The sequence below is a fragment of the Mesoplodon densirostris genome, chromosome 7 (assembly GCF_025265405.1).
Source record: "Mesoplodon densirostris isolate mMesDen1 chromosome 7, mMesDen1 primary haplotype, whole genome shotgun sequence".
Classification (NCBI taxonomy): Eukaryota; Metazoa; Chordata; class Mammalia; order Artiodactyla; family Ziphiidae; genus Mesoplodon; species Mesoplodon densirostris.
Genome location: NC_082667.1, coordinates 61,237,987 through 61,255,723, shown reverse-complemented (window position 1 = coordinate 61,255,723; position 17,737 = coordinate 61,237,987). Strand labels below are relative to the sequence as shown.

The following is a 17,737-nucleotide window of genomic DNA, read 5'->3' as shown; positions in this document are numbered from 1 at the left end:
CTTAGGTGAAAGGGAAAAGTTTTGGTTGGTAATCAAGGCCCAGATCTTTAAAACTTGTAGGTGTGGGATCTTAGTTCTTACTGTTCTTATGGTCTGGGACTTGGAAGCTAAGAACATAACACATAAATTGGTCCAGAATCTTTGAAGTCCCTGGGCTCTCAGCAGAAAAAAAAAAACGTGAAAGTCTGTAGGGAGACTTTCGAACCTGGATTTCTATGTAAAGAATAATACGTACTGTAGACAAAATCAAAAGTAAGATTGACGAGCCACAGAAGGAAATAACCATCATTAAGACTGGTTAGCTATTGGGACTTCCCTAATGGTACAGTGGTTAAGACTCCACACTCCCGACTCAGGGGGCCCGGGTTCAGTCCCTGGTCAGAGAACTAAGATCCCACCTGCCACTGGGCAACTAAGCCCATGCACCACAACTAGAAAAGCCCGTGCGCCGCAACGAAGACCCAGCACAGCCAAAATAAATGAATAAATAAAACTGAATTAAAAAAAATAAAATAACAAAAAAGACTAGTTAGCTGTTCAAACAAACAGGTGAAGTAGCATTCCGCAACTTCAGATAGTAAAACAACCTGAAAGATACTAAATAACATATATATATATATATATTTTGATCTTTATTGGAGTCGAATGGCTTCACAATACTGTGTTAGTTTCTGTTGTACAACAAAGTGAATCAGCCATATGCATACATATGTCCCCATATCCCCTCCCTCTTGCATCTTCCCTCCCTCCCATCCTCCCTATTCCACACCTCTAGGTCATCGCAGAGCACGTCGCAGAGTTGATCTCCCTGTGCTATGCGACTGCTTCCCACTAGCTAACTATTTTACATTCAGTAGTATATATATGTTGATGCTACTCTCACTTCGCCCCAGCTTCCCCCTCCCACCCCATGTCCTCAAGTCCATTCTCTATGTCTGCATCTTTATTCTTGCCCTGCAACTAGGTTCATCAGTACCTTTTTTTTTTTCTTTTTTTTTTTTTAGATTCTATATATATGCGTTAGCATATGGTATTTGTTTTTCTCTTTCTGACTTACTTCACTCTGTATGACAGACTCTAGGTCCATCCACCTCACTACAAATAACTCAGTTTCGTTTCTTTTTATGGCTGAGTAATATTCCATTGTATATATGTGCCACATCTTCTTTATCCATTCATCTGTTGATGGACATTTAGGTTGGTTCCATGTCCTGGCAATTGTAAATAGTGCTGCAGTGAACATTGTGGTACATGTCTCTTTTTGAATTAACGTGTATTTTTTAAATGGTTAAGAAAAGTAATTGATAGTACAGTGAAAGAATGGAAGGGAGAGAGTTGTGAAGACTCCCTGTACCAGGATGGTAAAAATAGACCAAACAAATACCAGCAAACCTGGTAGAAGAGCCACCGAAGAGAAGGTGCCTTGGTTTTTGGTAGATTGGTAATGTGGCTGAACCTAGAGGAGGAAGACTGTAAGGCTTCTGATGCTTCTGCTCCCAGCTGCCTGCCTTTATTGTTTTGTAAGCTGTAGCTGAGACAGTTGACTCGTCCAGTACAGGTGGTCTGCTGGCTGGGTTTGGTAACTCTCAGCACATTCTCCTTTGCAGACATTATGATCTCAACCAGCTGCTGGAGCCTCGAAGCGTAACAGCAGATCCTTTGGACTACCGTCTAAGCTGGCACTTGTGGGAGGTGCTGCGGGCTCTTAACTACACCCATCTCTCAGAGCAGTGTGAGGGTGTGCTGCAGGCCAGTTACGCTGGCCAGCTGGAAAGTGAGGGGCTCTGGGAGTGGGCCATCTTTGTCCTCCTGCACATTGACAACTCAAGGTGAGTGAGAAGCCATCAAACACACTAGTTGCATCCAGCGCTACAGGGCAATGCCAAAGGAATCAGTCTCTTAGGGTTCAATTCAGCAAGTAAGTGTTTAGAATGAATTTTTGGGTCCAGCCTTGTGGTAAACCTTAAGACAGTTCAACCTGCAGCGCAGACTGTCTCTGTATTCATGTGAACACGTTAGAAAGAAGATCGCCTTTGATTAAGTGCCAAATTATGCTATTTATCATAAGGCCTCCCAGTAATCTGAGAAGGGAGAAGAGATCTCTGTGAACTGCAGAATCTCTGAGTCTCTCTAGAGATAAGATTCAAAGTACATGTAAAATTGGTATAGGAAATAATTAAGTGGGAAGGAAAGATATGCCCGGGTGGGGAAACCCCATTAACTAGGCACAAATTCCTTGAATGTGGCATGTTTAGAATTATGCAGAAATAGTGCTGTCTGAGTTGGATCTGTGGAGTCATGGTTGGCAGGGAGGGCCCCTGCTTTTTCTTTACTGGCCCTTCCCTTTCCATCCACCCACCCCTATCCCTCAAGTTTGATAGTGTTGTATTTACCTATCTACCAATACAAGCTTGCTTAGATGTGTAATGTTTTGGTTCTTTGTCCTGAACAAAAACCAGAGAAACACCTCTGCTCCGTGCTTTGAATGAGATGAAGTTGCAGGTTTTTTGTTAATGGTAGCAGAATGGCATAACACTAAGAACAAAAACATTTATATAATACTTTGTTATATAATGCTTTTATATATCTTTATACACCGTTGCAAGTACTTTCTTTTTTTTTTAATTTTTTGCTTTATAACAAATTTAATCAGTTATACATATACATATGTTTCCATATCCCCTCCCTTTTGCGTCTCCCTCCCACCCTCCCTATCCCACCCCTCCAGGCGGTCACAAAGCACCGAGCTGATCTCCCTGTGCTCTGCGGCTGCTTCCCACTAGCTATCTACCTTACGTTTGGTAGTGTATATATGTCCATGCCGCTCTTTCACTTTGTCACAGCTTACCCTTCCCCCTCCCCATATCCTCAAGTCCATTCTCTAGTAGGTCTGTGTCTTTATTCCTGTCTTACCCTAGGTTTTTCATGACATTTTTTTTCTTAAATTCCATATATATGTGTTAGCATACAGTATTTGTCTTTCTCTTTCTGACTTACTTCACTCTGTATGACAGACTCTAGGTCTATCCACCTCATTACAAATAGCTCAATTTCATTTCTTTTTATGGCTGAGTAATATTCCATTGTATATATGTGCCACATCTTCTTTATCCATTCATCCGATGATGGACACTTAGGTTGTTTCCATCTCCGGGCTATTGTAAATAGGGCTGCTATGAACATTTTGGTACATGTCTCTTTTTGAATTATGGTTTTCTCAGGGTATATGCCCAGTAGTGGGATTGCTGGGTCATATGGTAGTTCTATTTGTAGTTTTTTAAGGAACCTCCATACCGTTCTCCATAGCGGCTGTACCAATTCACATTCCCACCAGCAGTGCAAGAGTGTTCCCTTTTTTCCACACCCTCTCCAGCATTTATTGTTTGTAGATTTTTTGATGATGGCCATTCTGACTGGTGTGAGATGATATCTCATTGTAGTTTTGATTTGCATTTCTCTAATGAGTAAAGATGTTGAGCATCCTTTCATGTGTTTGTTGGCAGTCTGTATATCTTCTGTGGAGAAATGTCTATTTAGGTCTTCTGCCCATTTTTGGATTGGGTTGTTTGTTTTTTTGTTATTGAGCTGCATGAGCTGCTTATAAATTTTGGAGATTAATCCTTTGTCAGTTGCTTCATTTGCAAATATTTTCTCCCATTCTGAGGGTTGTCTTTTGGTCTTGTTTATGGTTTCCTTTGCTGTGCAAAAGCTTTTAAGTTTCATTAGGTCCCATGTGTTTATTTTTGTCTTTATTTCCATTTCTCTAGGAGGTGGGTCAAAAAGGATCTTGCTGTGATTTATGTCATAGAGTGTTCTGCCTATGTTTTCCTCTAAGAGTTTGATAGTGTCTGGCCTTACATTTAGGTCTTTAATCCATTTTGAGCTTATTTTTGTGTATGGTGTTAGGGAGTGATCTAATCTCATGCAAGTACTTTAAATATATCAACTCATTGAATGCTCATAATGAACCTATGAGACACTCTTACTGTCTGTTTTATAGATGAGCAACCCAAGGGATAGAGAGATTAGGTAACTTTTGTTCAAGGTCACATAGATACTAAATGGCAGAGTGAGCCTTTCAACTCAAGACACCCAGAGTCTGTGCTCTTAATCATTGTACTATACTATCTGTCATGTCGTAGGGCATAGAAAGAAGTTGTTTTGTAGTCAGAGCTTTCTAAATTCTGGCTCCACCATGTACTCACTTTGACCTAAGGTAGAGCTTACTTCACTTTTGACTTTGAGTAAAGACACTCTCTAGACCTCAGTTTTTTAAAATATTAATCTCTATTCAGAGGTGACTGTGGAATTAAAAGTATAAAGCATCCAGCACAACCTTACTTTTAAGGAATTTCTCTTTCCTCTTGCTCCTTACCAGGAAACAAAATGATCCCAGAATTTTCCTCTGAGTTTATTTAAACACACTCATGAAAAATTTCGCATGGTAAAAGGCTGGCTGATGGGATGATTGATGATTGGCTGTGGGAAAGCAGATCCTATTTCCTAAAGGGGAGGAAAAAAGGAGGCAGTTGTCATGAGATTAGGAGTCCTTTGAAAAACCTAGGAGTTGAGAAAAGAATCTAAGATGAGGAGAATAGCTTTGATCTGAAATTCAAATGACTGATCCTTTGGCCCAGACAAAGAAGGACTCTATTTAAGTGGCCTTGAGAGCAGAAAGATTGAGTTTAGCCTAAGTCTAGCAGTAAAGAGAAAATGAATTAGGAAGGCTGATGACTTTTAAGGGAAAAAACTACCTGGAAGAGACCTTATGTTTAAAAACTACTTTGTTTTCTTGCATTGACCACGTGAGAGAGAGGGCAGGGTGGAGGTTAGGAATAAACTGCAGAGTGCTCGGTGGATCTAGAATTCCCCTATCCCAGTCCTTCATCTCCTGTTAGAGAAAGGAAACAAAGAAATGAGCCTACTGGGATGAACACACACAGACTACTATATATAAGATCGATAACCAACAAGGACCTACTGTAGAGCACAGGGAACTCTACTCAATATTCTGTGATAACCTATATGAGAAAAAAAATCTAAAAAAGAATGAATATATGTACATGTATAACTGAATCACTTTGCTGTACACCTGAAACTAACACAACATTGTAAACCAACTATCTCCAATAAAATTTTTAAAAAGAAAAGAAATGAGCCGAGTCAGGAGAGAACGTTTTTGGGGTAGTGGGCAACCTTCCCAAGAGTATTCAATTTCAGACTTTTTTGACCATGAAAATATAATGTGCTTCTACTCTGTTTCATTTTTTAAATTAATGCTGGTGTGATAGCTTTTTAAGTGAAGTTTGAGGTGATCCGCTAAGGGTCAGGACCTGCAGTTTAAGAGACTGCCTAACGGACCACTGTGAGCTGTCTGAGGCAGCCTTCTCCATCAGTGAGAATGAGATTTATCCCAACTGACCTTTCCTCCTATAGCATGCGTGAGAAGGCTGTTCGAGAGCTGCTTACGCGGCACTGCCAACTGTTGGAGACCCCTGAATCTTGGGCTAAGGAGCTTTTCCTGACCGAGAAGCTTTGTGTGCCTGCTGAGTGGATTCATGAGGCCAAAGCAGTGCGAGCACACATGGAATCCGACAGGCACTTGGAGGCCCTCTTTTTATTTAAAGCGGGGCACTGGAATCGCTGCCACAAACTCGTCATCCAACACTTAGCTTCTGGTGAGTGCTTCAGACTAGGACCTGTGTCTCCTGGAATTACCCCTAATTCTTCCAGTCTCTGAGCCCATGATGAGTCAGGCCAGAAATGATGATCAGAACAGGATATGGCAGACTTGAATCAGATCACACTTTGTAAAAGCTCTCTGTGCAGAAGATGCTTGGTAAGGGTGAGGGGCGGGGTCAACAGCAATATTGTTACATTCCCATTTGCCAGGAATATTCTTGATATTCACTAATTATGTTAAGCTCTTTGTTTATTTGGGGAGTTTTATTCAGCAACACCAGAAACATCTGTTTTGGAAACTGAAGTCAGAAATTCTTCACAGTTTTCTTAAGAGAATTTCAAAATATCTACTGTCATTCTCAAGTCTGACCCAACATAATTTTCCCTTTCTTCCTGTCTTAGACCTTTCTGTCATGTCCTTCCTCTGTGCACTTTTGGTCAATATTTTGTTTCTTCAGATGCCATTATTAACGAGAACTATGACTACCTGAAGGGGTTCTTGGAAGACCTGGCACCCCCAGAGCGCAGCAGCCTAATCCAGGACTGGGAAACATCTGGGCTTGTTTACCTGGACTACATTCGGGTCATTGAAATGCTCCATCATATACAGCAGGTACCTGAGTTCCTTAAACCACAGCCTAGTTTCCCCTTTCTCTGGCCCACAGAGCCATAGCGACCTCCAAAGGCTTGAGCAACGGCTTGAAAAACTCATTGGCAGAGATAGCACTGTCAGTGTAGGAGGGATTTTTTTTTTTTTTTGTGGTACGCGGGCCTCTCACTGTTGTGGCCTCTCCCGTTGCAGAGCACAGGCTCTGGATGTGCAGGCTCAGCGGCCATGACTCACGGGCCCAGCTGCTCCGCGGCATGTGGGATCCTCCCGGACCGGGGCACGAACCCGTGTCCCCTGCATCGGCAGGCGGACTCTCAACCACTGCGCCACCAGGGAAGCCCAGGAGGGATATTTTGATGAAGCTAATTTGATGTAGCTACTATGACAGCTCTATCAAAACTTTAAAATGTGTTTTGGTGCTTATTGCCAAGTAGTGTGTACAGTGGACATTCCTAAGGCTTGTCCATAGTCAGTCTCCTCCCCTTGTTCTCCCCTTTTCCCCTAGTTTTAAATGGGAAGCTTAGGGTTGAGAGATAAAGTAAGGTCAGAGATTTGGTGAGGATGTTTCACATAACATTTGGCATGAAGGTAATTGATTTCTGTTGTTAACAAAGCCACAGTTCCTGTTAATATCTGCATAATTAAATGCTGATTCTTAGTTGGAGTCAGGAGACTTAAGTGCTGGTTTGGGCTCCACCTCTCACTGTGTGCTCTTAAGAAATCAATACCATGTTTGTGAACCCAGATTTATGTAGATTTTTGGTGCAGTGTTAAAGCTTGCTCGTTACATGGTTCACGAATGGTGATTTCAAGACTTGCCCAATCCTAGGCCTGGTACACTATATTGTTTTCCTGTTGTGTATAATTGCTAAGGTCTTGTCTTATCCTCAGCGACTAGGCTGGATGGTGGTGACATGGCACTGCCGGCCAGCTTCTTGGGTTTTCCCCTCCCTCACCTCACTCTTGTTTCAGTGTGTTGCGTAGTCAGTCTATGGGTAGGATTGGAGTGATGGGAGCTCCTCTTGGCCTAATTGGTTTCTCTGCTTCTTTGTAGGTGGATTGCTCAGGTTATGAGCTAGAGCAGTTACATACCAAAGTGACCTCACTGTGCAACCGGATAGAGCAGATCCAGTGTTACAATGCCAAGGATCGCCTGGCTCAGTCAGGTCAGCCTCTCGCCTCCTCCCCCTTAACTGCCTGTTCATTGCCTGTCTTTATGATTATTATACCCACACCTCACCCCCAGTCCTTTGGTGCTTACTCTGTTCTTTTTCTCCAGACATGGCCAAACGTGTAGCCAACCTGCTGCGGGTGGTACTGAGCCTTCAGCATGCCCCTGATGCAACCTCTGACTCAACGCCAGACCCTCAGCGAGTCCCTTTGCGCCTGTTGGCTCCCCACATTGGCCGGCTCCCCATGCCTGAGGACTATGCCTTGGAGGAACTGCGCAGTCTCACACAGTCCTACCTGCGGGAACTGACTGTTGGGAGCCAGTGAGCCCCAGGCTCCGTGAACCACACTCACATGCCGATTCACACTCACTACGCAGAGGTCCCCTACGTTGAGTTGATTGGCACCATTTGCCATTCTCTGGGTTAGCCATGGAATCCACCCTCCCTTCCTGCTGCCCAAGCAGCAACCTCCAATTGTTCACGGTTTTCTTAATACTAAACACAGCATAAGGGCTTTTGGAACCCCCAAAAAAGGATCCAAGTCTCTTTTTTACCATCCTCAAGACTATTCTTTTTTTTTTTTTTTCCTTTCTTTTTTTAAATGGTCAGTAAAGCATTGGTAAAGCACCTTTGGCAGAATTCCCCCACCCCCTAAGAACCAGGGAATGCTTTTCCTCCCTCAGCCATTCTGGATCTTGTGACTCTCGATGCCAAACTGCTACCCTACTCCTACTCTGCCCTTTTATACTAGGACTCTTTAGAAGGAGTGGGACAGGTGATGGGACAAATGTGTTGACCTAGGACTGTCCTCCCTTAACAAGTGAACTATCCACAGAAGGAAGGAGAATCTGTCTCTGAAGTAGGTTGTTGATTAACACTGACTTTTGGAGTCAGAAGAGGGTTGGACTGAATTAGGAAGCAGAACAGGGTCCTTCTGACCCATTTAGGGTAGAAGTGAGTGCCTGCCATGGAGGGATGGGGCTTCAAGGCTTGATTGTTCTTCCTGCCTTGAATGTTCTGTGAACACCAAACCTTCCCTGTGCAGGAACTCTTTGTACCAGATCACACATCTCTGGGAAACTCCCAGAACTTTTCCGTCATCTTGCTAGGCCTCCTGTCTGGATTTGCCTGAAGAGTTTGGATGAAACATGGCAGGTTGGGTAGCCCTCCCTGTCCCTCCCACTCTAGCCCAGAGCATTTCCCACCCTCCATTTACAGTCCCAGAAGGTGAAACCATCACTGAGGCAGGCAAGGATCTGGGCTTCAGGGGGAGGCAGGGGGCTTTTGCTACACTGCTGCCCACAGCTGTGGGGAGCCCCAGGTAACGGTCTGAGACTGCTGGTGTGAGGGCTGTCACAGACAACATGGCCATGCCTCCCTGGGTCTTTATGCATGAAGATTACAGAAAGGGTTTTATTAAAAAAAAAAAATATATATATATATATATATATATATATATACATATATACATATATATATATATATATATATGACCTAGATTATTTTCCTCTTTTTCTGAAACTACTTTCTTAAAAAATAAATAAATAAAAATGAAATGTTTATAGTATTCCTGGTATTGGCTTTCCTTTTGTGGTTTTGAGCCTTCTTGTCCCAAGGAGCTTTATGGCGGCCTTGTTTAATTTGCAGTCTAAAGAGAGACTGGCCGTGGGTTAATGAGAGAATAGTTGCAGACTAGATCAAAGGCTAGGTTTATAAGGGTCAATTTGGGGGTGAGGGGGTTGTGATTATTGATGGATCCTGACTGCTGTACATTTATTTTTATGCACTTGGATTCCTAGTGGGGAATGGGGCAGGGTTTCAAATTGCCCAGTGGTATATTCAAAGCCTCTCTGCTCTGGGGTTTTTGTTTTTAAACCTTGGCACTTCACCTTTCAGTTTCCATTGTGTAAAAGAGATAATGATCCCTGATGTTGCTGCTTCACAGAGCTGTGCTTGAGAGGGATCAAATGAGGCTGATGAGTAGGTTGCTTGGTTGGTTGATTGGTTGGTTGGTTGTGTTAAATTGAAGATATGAGCAATTTCCAATGAGGATTAGGCCAAAGATTTCTGGGACATCGATGAGATGAGCAAGCAGAGTGGGTCTTCCCAGTGGCTGGGGCTTCCCTTTAATTTGGGCCCCTGAGGATAAGGTTACTCAGCTGGGAATTTCCCACCATTTCTGACTGACTGTGAACCTGAGCAAGTGAGTCACGGAGCATTTGCTGGACTTAGAGCAAAGAATTTGCTCTGCGTTCCTCACCAGAGGTGTTTTGTGAAAAGTGAGTGCTTTAGAAGTGGTTTGCCTTTAGAAATGTTAAGCACTGTGAATATGGGCAGTATTTCCTCTTAGGACAGGTATTTCCTTTTAAAAAAAAAAAACAAAAAAACCTCTAAGTCAAATATTTATCACAGAAGCTGTTTGCGTCAAAGAGAATAGACTTCCAGTTAAAGTGAACAATAAAGATGATAAGCCGTCTCTTCGATATTTCAAAATCCCACTGAAACATTTTTAAAAATTTAAGTTTCTCAAAAATATAAAAATAAGAACCAGTTGTCTCAAATCTCAACAGATCTGTGGAATCCACAACCTCATACAATGTTCAAAGTAAGTATTTCCTCAGCAGAATGCTGGAATAATGCCAAAATCAAAGTTAATAGAGGTCTGGAGATTAAATGTTGGATTAGCAGACCTGCAGGCGTAGCTGCTCTTTTTTAGATGTTTGACTCGTTTTGTTACTTTGTATTTCCAGGAAACTATTTCAGATTTTTTTTTATTTGTTGTCTCAGAGAACCAGCTCTCAGACTTAACAGTTTTATTGGAGTTCTGTATTGTAATATATTCATTTGTGCTTTAAACATTGATTTCTTATGCTTTCCTAAGGGTTTTTAAAAATCTTTTACTGTAGAAATTTTCACCCATGCAAAAATAAAATGATGTCTCAGTTTTTCAATCTTATTTAATCTTTACCCCCATTCTTATTCCTACCCACGCACCACCATGGTATTTCTTTTTTTTTTTTTTTTAATTTATTTTTGACTGCATTGGGTCTTCGTTGCTGTGCGTGGGCTTTCTCTAGTTGCAGCGAGCGGGGGCTACTCTTCATTGCGGTGTGTGGGCTTCTCATTGTGGTGGCTTTTCTTGCTGCAGAGCGTGGGCTCTAGGCACGTGGGCTTCAGTAGTTGTGGCTTGCGGGCTCTAGAGCGCAGGCTCAGTAGTTGTGGCGACCCGGCTTAGTTGCTCTGTGGCATGTGGGATCTTCCCGGACCAGGACTTGAACCTGTGTCCCCTGCATTGGCAGGCAGATTCTTAACCACTGTGCCACCAGGGAAGTCCCTCACCATGGTATTTCTAAGGGAGATCATCATTTCATCAATACCTAAGCATTTCTAAGATAAATTTTTATAAATATAATCACAATACCATTGTCGTACCTAACAAAATAACAGTAATTCCAAAATATTAACTAATACTCTGCATTTTCGAATTCCCCAGTTGTCTCAAAAGTAAAATCTTACTACGGTTGATTTGTTTAAATTAAATCAGGATCTAAACAGGGTCCACACTTTGCATTTGGCTGATAAGTCTCTTAAATCTCTTTTAATCTATTAACAGTTCTCCTCTCTCTTTTTTTTTTTTTTATGGATGACTTAACTTTATTTTTCTAAAGTTTTTTTTATATTAGTTTCTGCTTTATAACAAAGTGAATCAGTCATACATATACATCTGTTCCCACATCCCTTCCCTCATGCATCTCCCTCCCTCCCACCCTCCCCATCCCACCCTCTCCTTTTTTAAATGCCCTTTATTTGATCAAGTATCTGGGACATTCGTCCTTTAGCATAGAGGGCCAGGGGCTTCTACATTTGGCTGTGCTTCTACCTCCCTTACTTGCTATATACCACTGGTTAGATCTAGAGACTTGATTAGATTTAGGGTCCTTCTCATAGGTGGTGCTGTGTTTCATTACTACGGAAGACACTGTCTCGCTGTTCCACTTTTAGTGATGTTAAGATTGTTGATTCAGGTGTTGTCAGCCTGATTCACCCTTTCTAAAGCTTCCATCAACCTTCCACCTAATAATAATCATGACCAAGCTTCACTGTTTCATCATTGCACATTCCTTATCTTTTTATATGTGATGATTCAGTATTTTCAAAATAGAGACTTAAATCAGTTGTTGTTCAGGTACTTTTTTTTTCCAAAATGGCTTTTTAAAAGTAACCCACCAACTTTTTTTTTTAATAAATTTATTTATTTATTTTTGGCTACTTTGTTTCTTTGTTGCTGTGCGCGGCTTTGTCCAGTTGGCGGCGAGCGGGGGCCACTCCTCATTGCCATGCATGGGCTTCTCACTGCGGTGGCCTCTCTCGTTGCAGAGCACGGGCTCTAGGCGCGTGGGCTCTAGAGCACAGGCTCAGTAGTTGTGGCGCACAGGCCTACTTGCCCTGCAGCATGTGGGATCTTCCCAGACCAGGGCTCAAACCCGTGCCCCCTGCATTGGCAGGCGGATTCTTAACCACTGTGCCACCAGGGAAGCCCCCCACCAACTTTTAGAATTATTTTTTTCAAATTAACATTTTTACCCTAAAACACTAAATATAAGAAATATTTCAACATTTTCTCAGGTAAACATACCAATTTTTCTGTAACTCTTCAGTCTATTCTATGTATGTGTTATTTCCATGTGTTTTGAAGCACTCTTGAATTTAGCCTTTATTTTGGCCTAAAGGTATTCTGCAAAATGTTGCTTTTAAATGTAATTTGAGGGTAAGACAACCTTGTGCCCCCAACAGATTGAATAACTGCTGAAGAAAATGGTACAGAAAGAAAAATGCATCTTTTACCCCAACACCCATCCCTACAACATCTGCCACTCTTTTTTTTTAAATAAATTTATTTATCTTATTTTTGGCTGTGTTGGGTCTTTGTTGCTGCACGTGGGCTTTCTTTAGTTATGGTGGTTGGGGGGTGTGGGCTTCTCATTGCAGTGGCTTCTCTTGTTGCGGAGCACGGGCTCTAGGCGCGCGGGCTTCAGTAGTTGTGGTGCACGGTCTCTAGAGCACAGGCTCAGTAGTTGTGGCACACGGGCTTAGTTGCTCTGCGGCATGTGGGATCTTCCTGGACCAGAGCTCGAACCCATGTCCCCTGCATTGGCAGGTGGGTTCCCAACCACGGCACCACCAGGGAAGCCCTGCCACTCACTCTTAACTCTTGTCTTCCTCCTTTGTTTTTGTGTTTTTGGTTTTGGTTTGGTTTTTTGGCCGCGCCGCATGGCTTGCGGGATCTTTAGTTGAGGCATGAGAACTCTTAGTTGCGGCATGCGAAATCTTAGTTGCAGCATGTGGCATCTAGTTCACTGACCAGGGATGAAACCTGGGTCCCCTGCATTGGGAGACAGAGACTTAGCCACTGGACCACCAGGGAAAAGTCCCTACCTACTCATTCTTGATAGTCCTCTTGTTCTTTCATTTTTCAGTCCTCATTTATTTCTTAAATCATATTACATATACTTCTATGTTGTTTTTAAAAGAGGCAGTATAATTGTAGTATAGTGTAGTGTAGGGGTGGACTGTTTACCCCAATTATGTTCAAATCCTGGGTCCACTGGAATATGCTATGGAATCTTGGCTAAGTTATTTCCTGTGCCTCAGTTACCTCATTTGTAAATTGTAATCAATAATAGTATTTAATTCATAGGGTGTTGTGAGAATTATGGATTAATATATGTTAAAGTGCTTAGAGCACTGCCCAAAATATATTAACTACTCAAATTATCATTATCTAATATGTCCAATATCTGTGATCTCTTGCTTGTTTCTATGAGTGTTTTTGTTTCAGCTAACTCATTCATGATGGATTATGATTTTTTTAATATTTATTAATTTATTTGGCTGCACAGGGTCTTAGCTGAGGCACAAGGGATCCTTAGTTGCAGCATGTGGGATCCAGTTCCCCGACCAGGGATCAAACCCAGGCCCCCCGGCCCTGGGATCTCAGAGTCCTAACCACTGGACCATCAGGGAAGTCCCAATATTTTTGATAGCAGCTTTATTGAGATAGAATTCACATACCATACAATTACCCATTTAATGCATACAATTAGTTTAGCTATATTCACAGAGTTGTGCAGCCATCACCACACAATCAATTTTAGAACACTTTCATCCTCCCAAAAAGAAACCCCATAGCTTTCAGCCATCATTCCCCAACTTTCCCAGACCTACACAACCACTAATCTACTTCCTATCTCTATAGATTTGCCTATTCTGGACATTTCATATAAATGGAATCACACAATATGTGACCTTTTGTAACTGGATTCTTTCCCTTAGCATAATACTTTCAAGGTTCATCCATGTTGTAGCATACATCGGTACTTCATGCCATCTTATGGCCATATAATACTTGATTGTATGGACATACCACCTTCTATTTATATATTTCATCAGAATCTAACACCACGTAGAAAAACTAAGTCAAAATAGATCAAAGACTTAAATATAAGACCTAAAATTATAAAACTCTTAGGGACTCCCCTGGTGGTCCAGTGGTTAAGAACCCACACTCCCAATGCAGTGGTCCTGGTTTCAATCCCTGGTCAGGGAACTAGATTCCACATGCCGCAACTACAGGAGCCCGCATACTGCAACTAAAGGAGCCCACAAACCGCAACTAAAAGATCCTGCATGCAGCAGCAAAGATCCCACGTGCCGCAACTAAGACCCGGCACAGCCAAATAAATAAGTAAATATTTAAATAAATAAAATTATAAAACTCTTAGAAGAAAATAGAGGGTAGAATCTTAACACCATTGGATTTGGTAATGATTTCTTGGATATGACACCAAAGGCACAAGCAACAAAAGAAAAAAATAGATAAAATGAACTACATGAAGAATTTTTAATTTTGTTCATTCTAAAGACACTGAGTAAAAAGGCAACCTAGAGGATGGGAGAAACATTTGCAAATTATCTGATAAGGGATTAATATCCAGAATATATAGAGGACTCCTAGAACTCAACAACATAAAGAGAAAGAAAAAAATTTTTTTTAATGAACAAAGGACTTGAACGGACATTTCTCCAACGAGGATATACAAATGGCCAATAAGCACATAAAAAGATGCTCAACATCACTAGTCATTAGGGAGATACAAATCAAAACTATGAACCAGATACCACCTCATATCCATTAGGATGGCCATTATCAAAAAAAACAAAGTAACAGATGTTGGTGAGGATGTGGAGAAATTGGAAGCCTTGTACATTGTTGGTGGGAATGTATTCAATAAAAAGGTATGTCCGCTGTGGAAAACAGTATGGCAATTCTTCAAAAAATTAAAAACAATTACCATATGATCCAGCAATTCCACTTCTGGATATATATCCAAAAGAACTGAAAGCAGAATCTTGAAAGGATATTTGTACATCCATGTTCATAGCAGCATTATTCACAATAACTGAAATGTGAAAGCAACCCAAGTGTCCATCAAGAGATGAATGGATAAGCAAAATGTGGTATATACATACAATAGAATGTTATTCAGCCTTAAAAAGGAAGGAAATTCTGACATATACTACAACATGGATGAAACTTTAGGACATTATATGAAGTGAAATAAGCCAGGCACAAAAAAACAAATACTGAGATTTCGCTGGTGGTGCAGTGGTTAGGACACTGCACTTCCACTGCAGTGGGCACAGGTTCGATCCCTGGTCAGGGAACTAAGATTCTGCAGGCTGCGTGGTGCAGCCAAAAAAAGGACAAATACTGACATGATTTCATAGAGACAGAAAGAAGAATGGTATTTGCCAGGGGCTGGGGCTTATGAATCTAAGTGTGTGTTTCTGAAGATATCTTGACTAACTCACTAGGACCATAGTGCAAATACTGTTGATTGCTGTGCATTTGTCAATGTACTAGGTAGTTGCCTTGCATTATCAGGTACTTGCATTGTCTCATTTAATTCTTACCACAACTATTTAGGTGAGGACTGTTAATCCCACTAACCTGTTTGATAAAACTGAAACCCAGAGAGTTTTAGTATCTTACCCAGGTCAGACAGCTCATAGGACAGAGCTGAAAGTAACTCTAAAGGCTGTGTTTTCAGGAAGATCAGCTTGTGCTTTGTGACCACCTAGAGGGGTGGGATAGGGAGGGTGGGAGGGAGATGCAAGAGGGAGGAGATATGGGGATATATGTATATGTATGGCTGATTCACTTTGTTATACAGCAGAAACTAACACACCATTGTAAAGCAATTATACTCCAATAAAGATGTTAAAAAAAAAAAAAGGCTGTTTTCCCAGAAATATAGATCAATGGAACAGGATAGAAAGCCCAGAGAAAATCCCATGCACATATGGTCACCTTATTTTTGATAAAGGAGGCAAGAATATACAATGGAGAAAAGACAGCCTCTTCAATAAGTGGTGCCGGGAAAACTGGACACCTACATGTAAAAGAATGAAATCAGAACACTCCCTAACACCATACACAAAAATAAACTCAAAATAGATTAAAGACCTAAATGTAAGGCCAGAAACTATCAAACTCTTAGAGGAAAACATAGAACACTCTACGACATAAACCACAGCAAGATCCTTTTTGACCCACCTCCTAGAGAAATGGAAATAAAAACAAAAATAAACAAATGGGACCTAATGAAACTTAAAAGCTTTTGCACAGCAAAGGAAACCATAAACAAGACAAAAAGACAACCCTCAGAATGGGAGAAAATATTTGCAAATGAAGCAACTGACAAAGGATTAATCTCCAAAATTTACAAGCAGCTCATGTAGCTCAGTATCAAAAAAAAAACAACCCAATCCAAAAATGGGCAAAAGACCTAAATAGACATTTCTCCAAAGAAGAAATACAGATTGCCAAGAAACACATGAAAGAATGCTCAACATCACTAAGAATTAGAGAAATGCAAATCAAAAGTACAATGAGATATCACCTCACACCAGTCAGAATGGCCATCATCAAAAAATCTAAAAACAATAAATGCTGGAGAGGGTGTGGAGAAAAGGGAACCCTCTTGCACTGTTGGCGGGAATGTAAATTGATACAGCCACTATGGAGAACAGTATGGAGGTTCCTTAAAAAACTAAAATAGAACTACCATATGACCCAGCAATCCCACTACTGGGCATATACCCTGAGAAAACCATAATTCAAAAAGAGTCATGGGGCCTCCCTGGTGGCGCAAGTGGTTGAGAGTCCGCCTGCCGATGCAGGGGATACGGGTTCGTGCCCCGGTCTGGGAGGATCCCATATGCCGCGGAGCGGCTGGGCCCGTGAGCCATGGCCGCTGAGCCTGCGCGTCCGGAGCCTGCGCGTCCGGAGCCTGTGCTCCGCAACGGGGGAGGCCACAACAGTGAGAGGCCCGCATACCGCAAAAAAAAAAAAAAAAAAAGAGTCATGTACCAAAATGTTCATTGCAGCTCTATTCACAATAGCCCGGAGATGGAAACAAACTAAGTGTCCATCATTGGATGAATGGATAAAGAAGATGTGGCACATATATACAATGGAATATTACTCAGCCATAAAAAGAAATGAAATTGAGTTATTTGTAGTGAGGTGGATGGACCTAGAGACTGTCATACAGAGTGAAGTAAGTCAGAAAGAGAAAAACAAATACCGTATGCTAACACATATATATGGAATCTAAAAAAAAAAAAAATTCGTTCTGAAGAACCTAGGGGCAGGACAGGAATAAAGACGTAGACATAGAGAATGGACATGAGGACACGGGGAGGGGGAAGGGTAAGCTGGGACGAAGTGAGAGAGTGGCATGGACATATATACACTACCAAATGTAAAATCGGTAGCTAGTGGGAAGCAGCCGCATAGCACAGGGAGATCAGCTCCGTGCTTTGTGACCACCTAGAGGGGTGGGATAGGGTGGGTGGGAGGGAGACGCAAGAGGGAGGAGATATGGGGATATATGTATATGTATAGCTGATTCACTTTGTTATAAAGCAGAAACTAACACACCATTGTAAAGCAATTATACTCCAATAAAGATGTTAAACAATAACTAACTAACTAAATAAATAAAGGCTGTGTTTTCCCTGCGGCCCAATACCGTCCGTGATGTTTAAGCATAGCGAGAATACTGAGGCTCAGACTGGGGTGGCTGTGGGATGGCGAGGATGCGGGCTGCATCTCCTGCTTTGTGGGGCCACCTGGAGCAGCCTGAGGCACCCCTCTCACCAGGAGGGGAGAGCTTGCTTGGCCCAAACACCCCGCCTAGACAGATGT

At 41.9% G+C, this 17,737-nt stretch overlaps 1 protein-coding gene across 12 annotated transcripts in view; it reads left to right on the top strand.

The window, feature by feature from the left end:
- NUP98 (nucleoporin 98 and 96 precursor) overlaps nt 1-10,319 on the top strand; it is a 105,515-nt gene extending 95,196 nt beyond the window's left edge. For 10 of the 12 annotated variants that reach the window (XM_060105619.1, XM_060105622.1, XM_060105623.1 and 7 more), the window contains 5 exons: nt 1,608-1,829; nt 5,437-5,678; nt 6,141-6,295; nt 7,347-7,458; nt 7,572-10,319. In XM_060105619.1, the coding sequence (XP_059961602.1) occupies nt 1,608-1,829; nt 5,437-5,678; nt 6,141-6,295; nt 7,347-7,458; nt 7,572-7,789 (949 nt within the window). In that variant the 3' untranslated portion in view covers nt 7,790-10,319. The remainder of the gene's footprint in view (nt 1-1,607; nt 1,830-5,436; nt 5,679-6,140; nt 6,296-7,346; nt 7,459-7,571) is intronic. The other 2 variants (XM_060105629.1, XM_060105628.1) reach the window with 1 other exon arrangement.
- Nucleotides 10,320-17,737: the final 7,418 nt, after the last annotated feature.